At 38.0% G+C, this 18879-nt stretch overlaps 1 protein-coding gene across 1 annotated transcript in view; it reads left to right on the top strand.

Moving 5' to 3' along the window:
- Positions 1–1349: 1349 nt before the first annotated feature.
- Positions 1350–18879, top strand: part of LOC117335803 (actin-like protein 6B) — a 38322-nt gene continuing 20792 nt past the window's right edge. The window contains exons 1-9 of the mRNA XM_033895997.1: positions 1350–1464; positions 4907–4983; positions 5219–5384; positions 5997–6097; positions 6582–6679; positions 8628–8722; positions 9587–9693; positions 15029–15115; positions 18571–18632. Coding sequence (XP_033751888.1) covers positions 1440–1464; positions 4907–4983; positions 5219–5384; positions 5997–6097; positions 6582–6679; positions 8628–8722; positions 9587–9693; positions 15029–15115; positions 18571–18632 — 818 coding nt within the window. The 5' untranslated portion in view covers positions 1350–1439. The remainder of the gene's footprint in view (positions 1465–4906; positions 4984–5218; positions 5385–5996; positions 6098–6581; positions 6680–8627; positions 8723–9586; positions 9694–15028; positions 15116–18570; positions 18633–18879) is intronic.

The raw sequence follows: 18879 nt of genomic DNA, 5'->3' as shown, positions 1-18879 counted from the left end.
TACTTTAAAACAGCACAAGATGCCTTCCATGTTATTGGTGATTCCTATCTCCCTTTAATCACTTCACCTATAATCTTGTATCCATTTTATAACCACATAACATATTTTTAATCAATAAATATGAAGCCCTGTCCACCTATGATTGTTTGTGAATAGACAAATCAACAAAGACTTTATGTTAAAAAATAAATTACAGTTTGAACAAAAACCTATATACCGGGTAGATCTCTGGTTTGACAGTTCTGTTTTATACAGTTAATAATATTTGAGGCATTCACAAAATCTTTGGTAGTAACTCATCACATGTAAAACTCAGTGTAAGACAAGTTCTTAAGTTTTTTTAACATTGATAAACTCTACAGTATGTCACAAGTCTCCAGTACCAGTAATAAGTATAAAGCAGGGACATGTTACATTTGTACATTAACATATTCATATACCTCTCAATGGAAAGTCGTTTGGGTTTTTTGTTCCATATAATTCAAATATTTGTATTTATATCAGATATATCTAATTATTGACAAAATATTTGTATGTAGATCTGCTGCCTGCATCTCAAATTAATTAAGAGATATCTGTATTTAAAGAAATTATAAATACAGATAGCTCAGAATATTAAGTTGGTAAAAACCCAAATGGCTTGCCATTATAGGAATCTTTGGCTTTTTTATTTATTATTATTATTATTATTATTTTTTGTATATATAAATACTGCTATCAATGATAGTATCATTCTAGATCAAATGAAATATTAAAAATAATCAAGAAACAATTCCAGTTTGTATACTAAAAATTATTCTCAAAAATACATCTGTGAAAAGACATCCAATACCAACCCATCTTTAACATTTATCAATTACCTGCGACTGTAGACAACAATGCTTCTCTCGGCTAAGATAAGGCTAAGCGTGCACAATCTGCAGTTGGACATCATTTTTCTGAATAAGCCTAGAAGAACCCATGAGTAATTTCCCTTGATTGAGTACTTTCAGTTTCACTTTTAAGTCCTGCATTCCACATAATATTAAGATATTTGCACTGTCGTTTCTGGTTTGTGATGTTATAGCTTAGTTGAAAGTTCCATATATGTTCGTATTTTCGATAATCACGGTATTTTAAGATTGTGTGCACGTGTGCCTCGTGTGTGTAATTCTCCCTTTGGCGCCCCAACAACTTGCGTTGCCGACGTCGTAAAAAATATAAATGAAGAAATGCTATTCAATAATAAAATCTATGAATGCACATTATAAAGTGGTATATTTATGGTAGTTTTTTTTTAAATAGACGAATTAATGTTTTACCAATCAGGAAAAATATATCAATTGATAAATATTCCCACCAATGGTTCACTTCCGGCGGAAGTGCACATGTTGTTATTTGTCCCGGCGTGAGTCTTTGTTTCGTCGATAATAAATAGTGATTTATACAATATCTACACCATGAGTGGAGGAGTGTATGGAGGAGGTAATGTAATATATCCATTTCGTGTGAGATAATTCATTTTTCCATGGATACTGTGTTCAAGTAGACCCATCTGTCACTGAAATTGAGAGCACACAAAACGTTGATGTTGCCGCTTCATTTCAATTTGCTTGAAAGTATACAGTAGTTAACACATGTAAACAGAGCAGCTCACAGGGTAATTCTTGGGTAGAGTTAACTGTGGTAAAACACCAAATACAAGTTAGATGTTCAGCATTAAAGCAAAAACGATTTCGTGAAAATGTATTCAACATTCAATTGTAATGATCGTTCATTTGCTGCACGTGTATTGTATATATTTACCTGTATTTGTACTGAGTGCGTACTATCTGTATTGTTACATGTAAAGGATTACGACGTATTATGTGGGCTCGGGGCTATATATACCCGTGCACGGTAGTCGGGAGTCTCTTAGACACCTGTAGCTGCGACGACCGGACAACAGGTGAGAGCACACGATATCTATAAATAGCACTCTGTGTTGTGCGGTGGCCGGTGGTCTGACGGGTGAGGTGCTGGCTGGGGCATAAGGTAGGCGGGCACGGGTTGTCGCCAGGTACGCCGGGCACATACAGACTGATGCCGGGGAGCGCCAGGGAATGCCGGGCCAACGGTCGGACATCCTCACGCCACCAAGTGTGCCAACTACCATCTATTAACTTTATGTTACGCCGGCGCGGAATATGTATCACCGGGTGCCCATATAATGCTCGCATTTCTCTCTGTTGATGTCTCATGTAACCAATGTCTGGGAATAAATATCACCAAATCGCAGTAGTTGTTTGGTTGTTTTATACACTAGCGGTGAAGTAGCACCAACGACGATCTTACGCAGGAACCCTGGAGAGTAGGACAACGGTGAACCAACAGTGTTCCAGCTAGGTCGGGTTAGCAGGGCGCGGCGCCCTGCCCCTAATTCAAAGTTAGAAATGCGCCCCGCCCCTTTTCCTGTAGTACTGCCCTTTTTCTAAGTGTCATTGATGCTCATTTTGCCTCGTATACTCTAGATCCGATTTGCTGAAGCCATGCAATATACAGTCAGTCACTAATTGGCCACCTGTAACACTAGTCCCCTTACCTGTGTTAGACCCTGATCCACGGTACTGGTGGACGCTGCCCGAGGCAGTGATCGGTCAGCTGGGGATCGAGATGGTGTTTTAATAGATTCATTTAACCGTGACGAGTCGATACTGACGATAGGATCAGTTGGTAATCTAATTAAATCATAATCACGACGGCTTTTTGAAGATGGACAAAGTAATGCTAATGGATGGAAATGTTGATTTACTTATGTAAACAACTTTTGACAAGACCGAAAAGAGCCGCACGTTTGTCGTAAAGTTATCCCATGAGCACGTGTTCATTGGCGATCGATCTATATATCTTTGAAATTTTCTTCACATGACAACACGAAATCCTTCTGGTTTTAACCAAGCAACTTTTAGGTAAATGATCATGAGATCACTTTCCAGTGATTTTCCAGTGATCAAAATTAGCTTTCGGTTGATTTTATTTGATGAAGTTTGGCGGGACGCCGGAAATGGTTCGTTGTAAATGCAGATGTCGCAAATTCCTTGTTGGATTGACGTATTTCTATACAAAATGTTTATTTTTCATAAATAAATAAAGGACATATGAAAATATCTTCTCATGTGAATAATGGTTGCAAAAGTTTAGTTTATATTGTGTTATTTTCGTATCTGAAATGCCGACTCTGCATTAACTGCGGGTCATGTGATAGCCAAGTGATTACATTTCTAACAACACGCGGGGACCGTTTGTTTACGAGAGCAACGGAACATATGTTTGATCAGAAACTTGCGAATCATAACCGGCCCTAATTCGTTTACCATTTCTTATAATTAATTCAAGAAAATGTTAACTTGCTATAATTTCCTGATTTTAGTTTACCGTTATTTCTAAAGAGTCTAAAGTGAAAGTAGAAATTTACCGCCGCTTACAAGATGCATCGTAGTTATTTGGACGAAGTTTATTCAGATATTAAATAATGGAATTTCTTTTAATCATTTTTTCTCGTATATGCTTGACCACATTTTCTCCTTTGCTCCATAATATCTTCACTTACAATTAGTCGTCTTGCAATCACAACGGACAGACCAGAGACCTATATTAATTAGTAGGTATATGGACAGACTAACTTCTGGTTGAAAATATCGCTCTGTTGACTGTAATCTGATAGTAACTTTTTGATTGGACGTAATTATCGTATATGGATTCTCTCAATACACCCTTAAATTGAAATAATGCTAATATCATTTTATTTTTGAATTATTCTAGGTCATTACTTTTACCATCAAAATTTAAAACAATATTTGAAGAATAAAGAGAAGAAAGAAGATATTTTTACACACAAACGAAATAATAAAAAAAAATCAACAGATTTCTATTTGTCTCTATGAATCAGGTCATATGTAATGCATGGATGTACTTGAATTGTCCTGTATAATAAGGTAGAAGAAAGATAGGCCTGAAAAAAATGTCGCGCACAAAAATGCCCTTTTTTTAGGCAGCGCCCTGCCCTTTTCAAATCCTAGCTGGAACACTGACCAAGCAGCTTAAACCGTTACACAATGAATATCAATATGTGATAAAGCAGAAGGCTTTGAAAGTTTGAGAAGAGAATATAGGAATGATGTAAATGGGCCCCGGGTCTTGTCATAAAATTGGGAAAATTAGTCGGTATTATAACATGAATTAGGTAAATAACACATGTATAATTTAGCATCGTCATAAAATCCTTGAAATGGTATGCTTAGAGTAAAAATATACAGATACATCCCTGATTCCAAATTTGTAAATAATAAAAGGTATGACTGCGATAGCTCAGTCAGTTAGAGAGCCTGCCACGTAATCTAAGGTGAAGATCCAAGGTGCTTGGTTCGACGCCCCCTACCCTTGGCTGTGTGTGTGTAATTCTTGGGAAGCTGAGAAATGCACCGGTCTGTGCTGTTGTGTTTGAGTCCTTGGGCAAGACACTTTACCCTATTTGCTCTTAATGGCATGAGACTCGCCCCCATATATGGTGTATTTCTGAACTCTTACTCGCAACTTTTTGAATTAGCTTAATAAGAGCTTTCGATGGCTATTGTCCATTTTGGTCACTCTAGTGGTAGACGCTAGGTGGCGTGGCTATGTCACTCAAAGAAATGATGCAACCACCACATAGGAGCCTGTCGAAGAGGGGGGGGGGGGGGCAGATGATAACTCCCGCCATCCTGGTTGAGGTTTGTTGGGGTGGAGCCTGATTTGAATGGCCTCCTTTATCCCTCATTGTGTCCGATCCCCTATAATCACCTGAAGGTTAAGGATCAAACTGTAGGAATGTGGTGCAGTGTGATGATCAGATATGTCAAACAATCCTGTTTCAAAATGTAATATTAAATAATAAATTTTGCTGTTACAGATGAAGTTGGGGCATTGGTTTTTGATATAGGCTCTTATTCCGTCCGTGCTGGATATGCTGGAGAAGATTCCCCAAAGGTAATATTGAAGACAGTTATGGAAAAGAATTAAAGCCAAGAGTCATTTCTCTCTTATATATTAAATGAAAAGTTTCAAACTGACTTCCATTTTGAAAAAGACACAATTTTACTGTAATAAACAATTACCGGTAACAACACATTTGAAAATTAAGATTAGAAAACAGAACATTAGAATATGTAATTAAATTTTTTATTTGTTTTTGATATATTTTTCTGTCTTCTGATAACTGCAGGCAGAGATACCCACACATGTGGGGGTCATTGAGGATCTGGAGGCTGCCATGGAAACAGAAGACAAAGAGATTAAACAGGCCGATAAGAAGTACTACATTGACACCACTATGCTGAAAGTGCCACGTAAAGGGATGGAGATCAGCAGCTTCCTCAAGGATGGCATGAGTACGTCAAACTTCACAGTTAATCTATGAGCATTTCACTGTGACACAGTTAGTGGATGGACAAAAAATAGAAAAAGGAACAATAATTTGATTTCTATTTACTGTTGTAAAGATTGAAATATACATATTCATGTACTTAAGTAATATTCTATTGTTCCTGTAACATGTGCAGCCTCACTTATGATAGTGTGCAGTAACACCTATTTTCATGTCTTAATGTTGCTCCTCTTTCATTATGTCTAGTGTATACATTAGGTCATGGAAATTATTTAGTTTTCTCAAAAACTTATATCATACTTGAGTATGACAACCAGTTCAGAACACCTTGAATGCAGACAGAACAATGACTATTGTCAGTCATGAGACAAAACCCAGAAATAAGAGCAGTCAGATAGGTTGTAACATTGAAACCGGACACTGGCTTGGTACTGAAACATTTTTATGTGTTTGAAACCTTTTTTTTTTTTTTCCGTAATGTGACCTGTTTTGTTGGAATGATGAAGGTACACATTGTACACTGATCATACGTGATTGGAACCCTATCATCTCCAAACTGCTGAATATTATTTTTAATAATTGCAATGTTTTTTTGTTTTTGTTTTTTTTGTTATAGTTGATAATTGGGAGATTTTTGAAAAGGTGATGGACTACACATACTCTAAGAACATCAAATCTGAAGCTAACATGCACCCTGTGATGATGTCAGAACCAGCAGTAAGTTACATGATAAAGTTTTAAGATTAAAAATGTAGGGAGAATTAGAAGAATTGCAATACAATTTTTCTTTAGGAAAAAGACTTTTGCATGTGAACAGATAGGATGTGCTTGATAATATTAAGTACAATATACCTACTGGTAGGTGTTTTTCAAAATGTTTGCAAGCATAGGGATTCATTACATTTTCATGTAATACTTGGATACCATATGTAAAATGTTTTTTATCCAAATGTTTCGGGAAAGCAGACTTGATATTCTGAATACAATAAAAATGCTTTATCACAAACCTGCACATAAGAATGGTTTGTGTGTTTTTTTTAATGAGATCTTTGTTTGTGCTGTAATGAATGTGAGCTGTACTGCTTTGAAAATTCAAACAGTTTCTTGTAATTTCACTTGGATTGATATGAATTATTAGTATGATGTTGACAATAATGAAAGGAAAAGTCTATATTATCATGCGTTTATTTTTGTTTTCCAGTGGAATAGCCGAGGAAAAAGAGAAAGATTAACAGAAATCATGTTTGAAACCTACAATGTTCCTGCCTTTTTCTTGTGTAAAAATGCAGTTCTCTCAGCGTATCCTTTTGCCTAATATGGAAGAGTTACTTCTCCTGTCATACGAAGTGCTATCAAAGATTGGTTTTGTTTACGTTGTTTAACAATCTATGAACAGCTTTGGTCATTTAAAACAGATTCCTCAGTGTACAAAATAAGTGTGTGTAGACTGTAGTGTAGGTGTATTGAGAGACTGAGGTTTGCTTTGATCCTTATGATAGTGTAAATCTGGTGTCAACTGTATCTTGTACTACCTTGTAGAAGACACCCGGCAGGCATCACACCCAGTCACATTAAACTGACAATGGGGGAACCAACTGTCATCTCATTCTCAAAATGCTGAACTCTAAGCAGAAGTAGCAACTTAGCAATTTTATAGACTACCACACATGGGCAAACACTCAATCAATTAAAGGCCAAAAGTGAGGTAGTGTTCTGTCAAGAAAATACTTCTCAATTCAATTGTTATCAGTGACTTTTGTGCATTTGGATAACATTTAATCAAAGTTTAGACATTTAATACTTTGGATAGAAACAAAAGTAGAGAATTAGAAATCTATTAGATATAATATCTTTAATTTTTAGCCCACCATCATCAGATGGTGGTCTATTCAAATCGCCCTGCGTCCGTGGTCCGTCCCTCCGTCCGTCCCTCCGTCCGTAAACAATTCTTGTTATCCCTATTTCTCAGAAAGTACTGAAGGGATCTTTCTCAAATTTCATATGAAGGTTCCCCTTGGTGCCTAGTTATGCATATTGCGTTTTGAGACCAATCGGAAAACAACATGGCCGACAGGCAGCCATCTTGGATTTTGACAATTGAAGTTTGTTATCACTATTTCTGAGAAAGTACTGAATGGATCTTTCTGAAATTTCATATGTAGGTTTCCCTTGGTGCCTAGTTATGCATATTGCGATTTGAGACCAATCAGAACACAACATGGCCGCCAGGCAGCCATCTTGGATTTTGACAATTGAAGTTTGTTATCACTATTTCTGAGAATGTACTGAATGGATCTTTCTCAATTTTCATATGTAAGTTTCCCTTGGTGCCTACTTATGCATATTGCGTTTTGAGACCAATCAGAAAACAACATGGCCGACAGGCAGCCATCTTGGATTTTGACAATTTAAGTTTGTTATCACTATTTCCAAGAAAGTACTGAATGGATCTTTCTGAAATTTCATATGTAGGTTTCCCTTGGTGCCTAGTTATGCATATTGCGTTTTGAGAACAATCAGAAAACAACATGGCCGACAGGCAGCCATCTTGGATTTTGACAATTGAAGTTTGTTATCACTATTTCTGAGAAGGTACTGAATGGATCTTTCTGAAATTTCATATGGAGGTTCACCTTGGTGCCTCGTTATGCTAATTGCATTTTGAGAACAATCAGAAAACAATATGGCCGACAGACCGCGATCTTGGATTTTTACAATTGAAGTTTGTTATCTCTATTTCTCAAAGTACTGAATGGATCTTTCTCAAGTAGGTTCCCCTTGGTTTCTTGTATTTCATTTTTGGACCAGTCTGTCCTGAAAACAACCTGGCAAACAAACAGCCATTATCTTCTCTTTCTTATATAGCTAGGATTCCCTTGTTTGAAAAGTACTGGAGGGATGTCTCAATTTGCACAGATTAGTAAAATGAAGGGAAAAGTAGAGAAAAGATCAATCTAACATGGAACCTATGAAGATCATTCAATGGTGGGAGCCAAGATCCCTCTGGGATCTCTTGTTTCATACATCTCTGAGTCCATGTGGACTGAAATATCTTCTTCACATTATATTGCCACCATCTTTTAATACCAGGTATAATTGATGAAGACAAACAATACTTATCAGAATAAGTTGACTGCACTGCCATTTTGTACTGATGATCATGATTTTTATTCATCTAGCCAGAGAAAATACAAGACACACAGTTATGTACTTAAAGCTTTTCATCATTTTCTTTAACAATTACAAGATTTGCAAATGGAAGATCTACAGGTCTGGTACTAGATAGTGGGGCAACACACACAACAGCTGTCCCTGTTTACGACGGCTATGTCATAGGTCAAGGTAAGTGACATTGATAGATCGCTCTGAAGGTCGGGTCCTAGATAGGGGCAACACACACACAACAGCTGTTCCTGTGTACGACGGCTATGTCATAGGTCAAGGTAAGTGACATTGATAGATCGCTCTGAAGGTCAGGTCCTAGATAGGGGTTACACACACAACAGCTGTCCCTGTGTATGACGGCTATGTCATAGGTCCTAGATAGGGACAGTTCCTATGTACGACGGCTATGTCATAGGTCAAGGTAAGTGCCATTAATCCAGTAATCTGAATGTCAAGCATGTCAATAGTATTGTAAATTATGTGGAGCAATAACATTAAACAAGAAATATCTTTAAAAAAGATAAACGGCATAGTTTCAATGCTGGTGGTTTGCTGGTGAAATAAATTGACGAACTAATGCGTTTCAGCTCGGATAACAAAATTATATAGGTTTGGATCATTTTTGGTGATAAAAACTGCATTTGAATTAGAAATATAATTTAATTAATATGTCATTTGAAAAGATACATCCACTTATTGCATTGTTTCGTTTTTAACTGTATATCTGCATTTTGCATTTACCTCTACATTGACCAATCACATACTTCATCTTGACCAGTAATGCCACCTGTCGCGTCATATCCGGGGCCAAAAGAATATTATACGGCTATGCCGAAAAATCCATCTTTTGGAACACTTTAGTTTTATTCCTGATCAATATACTTGTACCATTTAGATTTGTTTCATACATCTACCGAAACTAAAAGATATTCTATTGTAATCAAATAATATCTGTTGAACAGACATGTTTGTGTAAGGCTGTGCAGATAATTGTATCTAACAGTCCTTAATCTTATTGCTTTGATCTTAATATATTTACAGCTATTGTGAAATCACCACTGGCTGGAGACTTTATATCACTGGAGTGCAAGAAACTCATGGAGGAGTTAGAGATTGACGTCATACCCCCATACATGATACAGGACAAGGTAAGATCTGGAGGAATATGTGGTTGATGTCATACCCCCATATATGATACAGAACAAGGTAAGATCTGGAGGAGTATGAGGTCGACGTCATACCCCATACATGATACAGAACAAGGTAAGGTCTGGAGGAGTGTGAGGTCGACGTCATACCCCCGTACATGATACAGAACAAGGTAAGATCTGGAGGAGTGTGAGGTCGACGTTATACCCCCATATATGATACAGAACAAGGTAAGGTCTGGAGGAGTGTGAGGTCGACGTCATACCCCCATATATGATACAGAAAAAGGTAAGATCTGGAGGAGTGTGAGGTCGACGTCATACCCCCCCATACATGATACAGAACAAGATAAGGTCGACGTCATACCCCCATACATGATACAGAACAAGGTAAGGTCTGGAGGAGTGTGAGGTCGACGTCATACCCCCATATATGATACAGAACAAGGTAAGATCTGGAGGAGTGTGAGGTCGACGTCATACCCCCGTACATGATACAGAACAAGGTAAGATCTGGAGGAGTGTGAGGTCGACATAATACCCCCCCATACATGATACAGAACAAGGTAAGATCTGGAGGAGTATGAGGTCGATGTCATACCCCATACATGATCCAGAACAAGGTAAGATCTGGAGGAGTATGTGGTCGACGTCATACCCCATACATGATACAGAACAAGGTAAGATCTGGAGGAGTATGAGGTCGACGTCATACCCCCATATATGATACAGAACAAGGTAAGATCTGGAGGAGTGTGAGGTCGACGTCATACCCCTATACATGATACAGAACAAGGTAAGATCTGGAGGAGTATGAGGTCGACGTCATACCCCATATATGATACAGAACAAGGTAAGATCTGGAGGAGTATGAGGTCGACGTCATAACCCCATATATGATACATAACAAGGTAAGATCTGGAGGAGTGTGAGGTCGATGTCATACCCCTATACATGATACGGAACAAGGTAAGATCTGGAGGAGTATGAGGTCGACGTCATACCCCCATATATGATACAGAACAAGGTAAGATCTGGAGGAGTGTGAGGTCGACGTCATACCCCATACATGATACAGAACAAGGTAAGGTCTGGAGGAGTGTGAGGTCAACGTCATACCCCCATATATGATACAGAACAAGGTAAGATCTGGAGGAGTGTGAGGTCGACGTCATACCCCCATACATAATACAGAACAAGGTAAGATCTGGAGGAGTGTGAGGTCGACGTCATACCCCCCCATACATGATACAGAACAAGGTAAGATCTGGAGGAGTATGAGGTCGACGTCATACCCCCATATATGATACATAACAAGGTAAGGTCTGGAGGAGTGTGAGGTCGACGTCATACCCCTGTACATGACACAGAACAAGGTAAGATCTGGAGGAGTGTGAGGTCGACGTCATACCCCATACATGATACAGAACAAGGTAAGATCTGGAGGAGTGTGAGCTCGACGTCATAACCCCATATATGATACATAACAAGGTAAGATCTGGGGGAGTGTGAGGTCGACGTCATACCCCCATATATGATACAGAACAAGGGTAGGTCTGGAGGAGTGTGAGGTCGACGTCATACCCCCATACATGATACAGAACAAGGTAAGATCTGGAGGAGTGTGAGGTCGACGTCATACCCCCATACATGATACATAACAAGGTAAGATCTGGAGGAGTGTGAGGTCGACGTCATAACCCCATACATGATACAGAACAAGGTAAGATCTGGAGGAGTGTGAGGTCAACGTCATACCCCATATATGATACAGTACAAGGTAAGATCTGGAGGAGTATGAGGTCGACGTCATACCTCCATACATAATACAGAACAAGTTAAGATCTGGAGGAGTGTGAGGTCGACGTCATACCCCCATATATGATACATAACAAGGTAAGATCTGGGGGAGTGTGAGGTCGACGTCATACCCCTATGCATGATACAGAACAAGGTAAGGTCTGGAGGAGTGTGAGGTCGATGTCATACCCCCATATATGATACAGAACAAGGTAAGATCTGGAGGAGTGTGAGGTCGACGTCATACCCCATATATGATACAGAACAAGATAAGGTCGACGTCATGCCCCATACATGATACAGAACAAGGTAAGATCTGGGGGAGTGTGAGGTCGACGTCATACCCCTATACATGATACAGAACAAGGTAAGGTCTGGAGGAGTATGAGGTCGACGTCATACCCCATACATAATACAGAACAAGGTAAGATCTGGAGGAGTGTGAGGTCGACGTCATACCCCCCCATACATGATACAGAACAAGGTAAGATCTGGAGGAGTATGAGGTCGACGTCATACCCTCTGCTCACTCTAGGCGTAAAAATCCTTTAGCAAATGTTGCTAAAATACCTTTTTTTCTTTAGCAAATAAGAAATGGTTTTAACAAGACAATGTTATTGCTTAGAATTTAATAACTAAATATAGCACACGCATATTTGTTTGATATATATATATTAATACAATGTGTTAAACTATTTTATTAGTTAATGCAGGCATTAAAAGTGTCGTTTATTTAAGAATTTATAAATTACAAAATACTGCCAAATATCATGTTTTACCTCAGTGTAAACAAAAAATATTCAACCAACTAAAAAAGCATTGTACATCTGTATCATACCAAAACAGTTGTGTTTTAGCTGCTATTATTTTCATATTGAAAAAGAACATACTTGAGATTACACTGAAATAATGTTATACTTTTAAAAGTTATATGAACTTGATTTTCAACTTGATTTTCAAACCACAACTTATGTTTTAATCTTATCGTTCCCGGGTATTTTTTTTATTTATTTATTTATTTATTTATTTTTTTGCGAAAATTGAATTGACTGTTCCTATTCCTTTAGATCATATTGGTGATAATTATATTGGATTTGGAGAATATCTGCTGCATAACCTATTCACGGCATTTTTTCCAAACAGATGCATTTCCAAATAGATGCTTCATACATAAATCACCCTGAACAAATAATTTTGCAGCCCTGTCACAACGTGGAGTTTACCGTGAATTGTACCTTATGTAATGTTCGTGATACAAGACATTGAGTCATTGACTGCTACATACTTGTTAAATACTAAATAATATTGTACATACAATTAATGAAAGTTGAAATAACATTGAACAGACAATTGTCATTTTGTTTTTAGAGCAATGTAAGCTTGCGGCAGAGGCAGAACATTCGTCTGCCACAGGGTCACAGTTGCCATGTTTTTGCCCAAGTTTTATAAATGCTTTACAAAGCATTGCCCATGAAACAAACGCTCAAATGATTCAGATTTATTTAAGTACTTCCGTTTCCGTAACATACATGACATGTGCTAATCATGTAGTTCGATCATAGGATAAGTAAGATGCAATGACATCGTAATTAGTGAAAACGTAAGTGGTTGAATTAAAGATTTAAGACAGGGGGATATTTATGCAGTTTATAGTATGTATGTCTTAGGTTAAAAACAGTTTCGCAAAAGTTGCGAAAATACTTCATTATATTTTCGCAATTAGTGATTACATTTCGTGAAATGCGCAAAATGCGATCGATAGCATGAGCACAGATACCCCCATATATGATACATAACAAGGTAAGGTCTGGAGGAGTGTGAGGTCGACGTCATACCCCTGTACATGATACAGAACAAGGTAAGATCTGGAGGAGTGTGAGGTCTACGTCATGCCCCATACATGATACAGAACAAGGTAAGGTTTGGAGGAGTGTGAGGTCGACGTCATACCCCCATACATAATACAGAACAAGGTAAGATCTGGGGGAGTGTGAGGTCGACGTCATACCCCTATACATGATACAGAACAAGGTAAGATCTGGAGGAGTGTGAGGTCGACGTCATACCCCCATATATGATACAGAACAAGGTAAGATCTGGAGGAGTGTGAGGTCGACGTCATACCCCCATACATGATACAGAACAAGGTAAGATCTGGAGGAGTGTGAGGTCGACGTCATACCCCCGTACATGATACAGAACAAGGTAAGGTCTGAAGGAGTGTGAAGTCGATGTCATACCCCCATATATGATACAGAACAAGGTAAGATCTGAAGGAGTGTGAGGTCGACGTCATCCCCCCTCATACATGATACAGAACAAGGTAAGATCTGGAGGAGTGTGAGGTCGACGTCATCCCCCCTCATACATGATACAGAACAAGGTAAGATCTGGAGGAGTGTGAGGTCGACGTCATACCCCCGTACATGATACAGAACAAGGTAAGGTCTGAAGGAGTGTGAGGTCGACGTCATACCCCCGTACATGATACAGAACAAGGTAAGATCTGGAGGAGTGTGAGGTCGACGTCATACCCCCATATATGATACAGAACAAGGTAAGGTCTGGAGGAGTCAATGTAACTGATCTGCCATACAGGTCATAGGACATTGCAATCTCATTGTTGAACAAATGGAAGAGATTATTAAAATCTATAAATAAAAACTTGTTCTTAGTACATTTGAGATGTATAATGGCATTTGATTGATCACGACAGTAGTATGCAGCAGTTTGATGATAATGTACTGTCCTTACTTTTCTTGTAATTCATGAATCCTGTATGTAGTATGTGTTATTGTTACTGACACCATTAGACCCTGTCTAATCATTAACAGTATGAACATAATAATGAGCAGCTCAAGAGATTTAAGAGCATATACAATTAATGTACACAAAGATACTCCAGATATTTGACAGTACCTGTACATATACAATTAATGTACACAAAGATACCCCAGATATTTGACAGTACCTGTACATATACAATTAATGTACACAAAGATACCCCAGATATTTGACAGTACCTGTACATATACAATTAATGTACACAAAGATACTCCAGATATATTTTACATTATATGTACATATACAATTAATGTACACATAGATACCCCAGATATATTTTACATTATCTGTACATATACAATTAATGTACACAAAGATACTCCAGATATTTGACAGTACCTGTACATATACAATTAATGTACACAAAGATACTCCAGATATATTTTACATTATATGTACATATACAATTAATGTACACATAGATACCCCAGATATTTGACAGTACCTGTACATATATAATTAATGTACACAAAGATACTCCAGATATATTTTACATTATATGTACATATACAATTAATGTACACAAAGATAATCCAGATATATTTTACATTATATGTACATATACAATTAATGTACACAAATATACTCCAGATGTATTTTACATTATCTGTACATATACAATTAATATACACAAAGATACTCCAGATATTTGACAGCACCTGTACATTTATATATATTACTTCTACTACAGGAACCTGTATCCATAATGGAAGATGCCATATGGAAAAAGAAGGACACTCCCGAAGTTACCAAGTCTTTCCATAACTACATGGTCAAGGTAAAATATTGATTTAAGGCTTTCCAAGGGTCTTTAGTAGATGTTTCAAGGTAAATCATACTTTGGGAGTGGTTACTTAGAATTAAGGAATTTGTATTTAGGAAAGATTCAAGGTAAATCATAATTTGGGGGTATTTGTCCTTCCTTTCCAGGTTTTTTTATCTACAGTGGATTATGTACATATAATTGTCTTCTCTTCCTATTATAACAGAAAGTACAAAGTAATAACAAGGGTTTCACAGCCTACTTCTACTGTTGGTCCTAATTCTATTATAACAATTTTAACCTTTATAGTTTATATAGAGGACATGTAATTCAGTATTTATAAATGTTATGATGTATTCATGCACTTATGATCAATAAAGTCACCTGTTACAAGCCTCAGTCAGCTGGTAGAAAGTCATGAACTTCGGCATGGGGACATCTCCTCAGCCAGATATAAAGTCATGAACTTTGTATAGGGGCAAAAAATGGGGGCTGGTAGAAAGACATGAACTTTGGCACGGGGGCAAATCCTCAGTCAGCTGGCAAAAAGTCATGAACTTTGGCATGGGGGCATCTCGACTTCTCAGCCAGATATAAAGTCATGAACTTTGTATGGGGGCAACTCCTCAGCCAGATATAAAGTCATGAACTTCGACATGAGATAACTTCTCCTCAGCCAGACATGAAGTATGGCATGAATACAGCTCTCGTTGTTAAAGACAGTTCATTTTGTGATTCTAAACAGAATATTACAGTATGTGTAGTAGCATCTTGATGTACTTTTAGGTAATGTGATTGGTTGTCCACATTGTATTGTTAAATGTGTGTGAAATGAAGTTACAGGTGGTTTTACAGATATATGTTGGCTTATAATCACTGTATTCAAATCGCCCTGCGTCCGTGGTCCGTCGTCCGTCCGTCCGTCCGTCCCTCCCTCCGTCCGTCCGTCCGTCCGTCCGTCCGTCCGTAAACAATTCTTGTTATCGCTAATCCTCAGAAAGTACTGAAGGGATCTTTCTCAAATTTCATATGTAGGTTCCCCTTGGTGCGTAGTTATGCATATTGCATTTTGGGACCGATCGGAAAACAACATGGCCGACAGGCAGCCATCTTGGATTTTGACCATTGAAGTTTGTTATCGCTATTTCTGAGAAAGTACTGAAGGGATCTTTCTCAAATTTCATATGTAGGTTCCCCTTGGTGCGTAGTTATGCATATTGCATTTTGGGACCGATCGGAAAACAACATGGCCGACAGGCAGCCATCTTGGATTTTGACCATTGAAGTTTGTTATCGCTATTTCTGAGAAAGCACCGAAGGGATCTTTCTTAAATTTCATATGTAGGTTCCCCTTGGTGCCTAGTTATGCATATTGCATTTTGGGACCGATCGGAAAACAACATGGCCGACAGGCAGCCATCTTGGATTTTGATCATTGAAGTTTGTTATCGCTATTTCTGAGAAAGTACTGAAGGGATCTTTCTCAAATTTCATATGTAGGTTCCCCTTGGTGCCGTAGTTATGCATATTGCATTTTGGGACCGATCGGAAAACAACATGGCCGACAGGCAGCCATCTTGGATTTTGATCCATTGAAGTTTGTTATCGCTATTTCTGAGAAAGTACTGAAGGGATCTTTCTCAAATTTCATATGTAGGTTCCCCTTGGTGCGTAGTTATGCATATTGCATTTTGGGACCGATCGGAAAACAACATGGCCGACAGGCAGCCATCTTGGATTTTGACCATTTGAAGTTTGTTATCGCTATTTCTGAGAAAGTACTGAAGGGATCTTTCTCCAATTTCATAGGTAGGTTCCCCTTGGTGCTTAGTTATGCATATTGCATTTTGAGACCAATCAGAAAACAACATGGCCGACAGGCAGCCATCTTGGATTTTGACAATTGAAGTTTGTTATTGATAATTCTCAGAAAGCACTGAAGGGATCTTCCTGAAATTTCATATGTAGGTTCCCCTTGGTGCCTGGTTATGCATATTGTATTTTGAGACTAATCAGAAAACAACATGGCCGACAGGCAGCCATCTTGGATTTTGACCATTGAAGTTTGTTATCGCTATTTCTGAGAAAGTACTGAAGGGATCTTTCTCAAATTTCATATGTAGGTTCCCCTTGGTGCGTAGTTATGCATATTGCATTTTGGGACCGATCGGAAAACAACATGGCCGACAGGCAGCCATCTTGGATTTTGACCATTGAAGTTTGTTATCGCTATTTCTGAGAAAGCACCGAAGGGATCTTTCTCAAATTTCATATGTAGGTTCCCCTTGGTGCCTAGTTATGCATATTGCATTTTGGGACCGATCGGAAAACAACATGGCCGACAGGCAGCCATCTTGGATTTTGATCATTGAAGTTTGTTATCGCTATTTCTGAGAAAGTACTGAAGGGATCTTTCTCAAATTTCATATGTAGGTTCCCCTTGGTGCGTAGTTATGCATATTGCATTTTGGGACCGATCGGAAAACAACATGGCCGACAGGCAGCCATCTTGGATTTTGACCATTGAAGTTTGTTATCGCTATTTCTGAGAAAGTACTGAAGGGATCTTTCTCCAATTTCATAGGTAGGTTCCCCTTGGTGCTTAGTTATGCATATTGCATTTTGAGACCAATCAGAAAACAACATGGCCGACAGGCAGCCATCTTGGATTTTGACAATTGAAGTTTGTTATTGATAATTCTCAGAAAGCACTGAAGGGATCTTCCTGAAATTTCATATGTAGGTTCCCCTTGGTGCCTGGTTATGCATATTGTATTTTGAGACTAATCAGAAAACAACATGGCCGACAGGCAGCCATCTTGGATTTCGAAAATTGAAACTGGTTATTGCTATTTCTAAGAAACTAATGAAGGGATCTTCCTGAAATTTCATATGTAGGTTCCCCAAGGTGCCTAGTTATGCATATTGTATTTTGAGACCAATCGGAAAACAACATGGCCGACAGGCAGCCATCTTGGATTTTGACAATTGAAGTTTGTTATCGCTATTTCTCAGAAAGTACTGAAGGAATCTTTCTCAAATTCCATATATAGGTTCCATTTGGTGCCTTAATCTTAACTTTTATATATAGGTTTCCCTTGTTTGAAAAGTACTAGAGGTTTCTTCTGAATTTACACAGATTAGTAAGACTTAGAAGAAGAGAAAAGTAGAGAAAAGATCAATCTGACATGGAACCTATGAAGAACATTCAATGGTGGGCGCCAAGATCCCTCTGGGATCTCTTGTTTATGGTACACAACTCTATCAAAAGTTATACAATGTAGTAGAAAAGTACATGTATGTACCAGGTATTTATTGTTTCGCTACTGATTTTCTTTTCAAAATGTATATCACTATTTTTTCTTGACATCATTTTATCCTCTAAAATAGTGAAAAAGAGAATTGATGATCAGTTAAAATAACTTTGATATTAATTTTGTCCAGTACAAATATTTCTGTATTGATTACAGGATGTGTTACAAGATTTTGCTGCCTCTGCACTTCAAGTGATGGACACGCCATATGACAATAGGTAAGTATACACTACAGCTGTGTCTTTTTCTGATTAATCTTTTTCTTTTAACTAGAACTCCTTTTATTTCCATACTTCACAAAGTTCTTTACCTTGCTATCTAATTTTTTAATTTCTTCAACTTAAAAGCAACATTCATGTTGCAACAACTCATTGTTTGATCTTCATATCTCTATATATACATAAGGGGGACACAGTGGCCGAGAAGTTAAGGTGTCCCGACACTTTAACACTAGCCCTCCACCTC

The sequence above is a fragment of the Pecten maximus genome, chromosome 10, assembly GCF_902652985.1.
Source record: "Pecten maximus chromosome 10, xPecMax1.1, whole genome shotgun sequence".
Lineage (NCBI taxonomy): Eukaryota > Metazoa > Mollusca > Bivalvia > Pectinida > Pectinidae > Pecten > Pecten maximus.
Note: the sequence above shows the minus strand (reverse complement) of the source record. Positions and strands in the feature narration are given on the sequence as shown.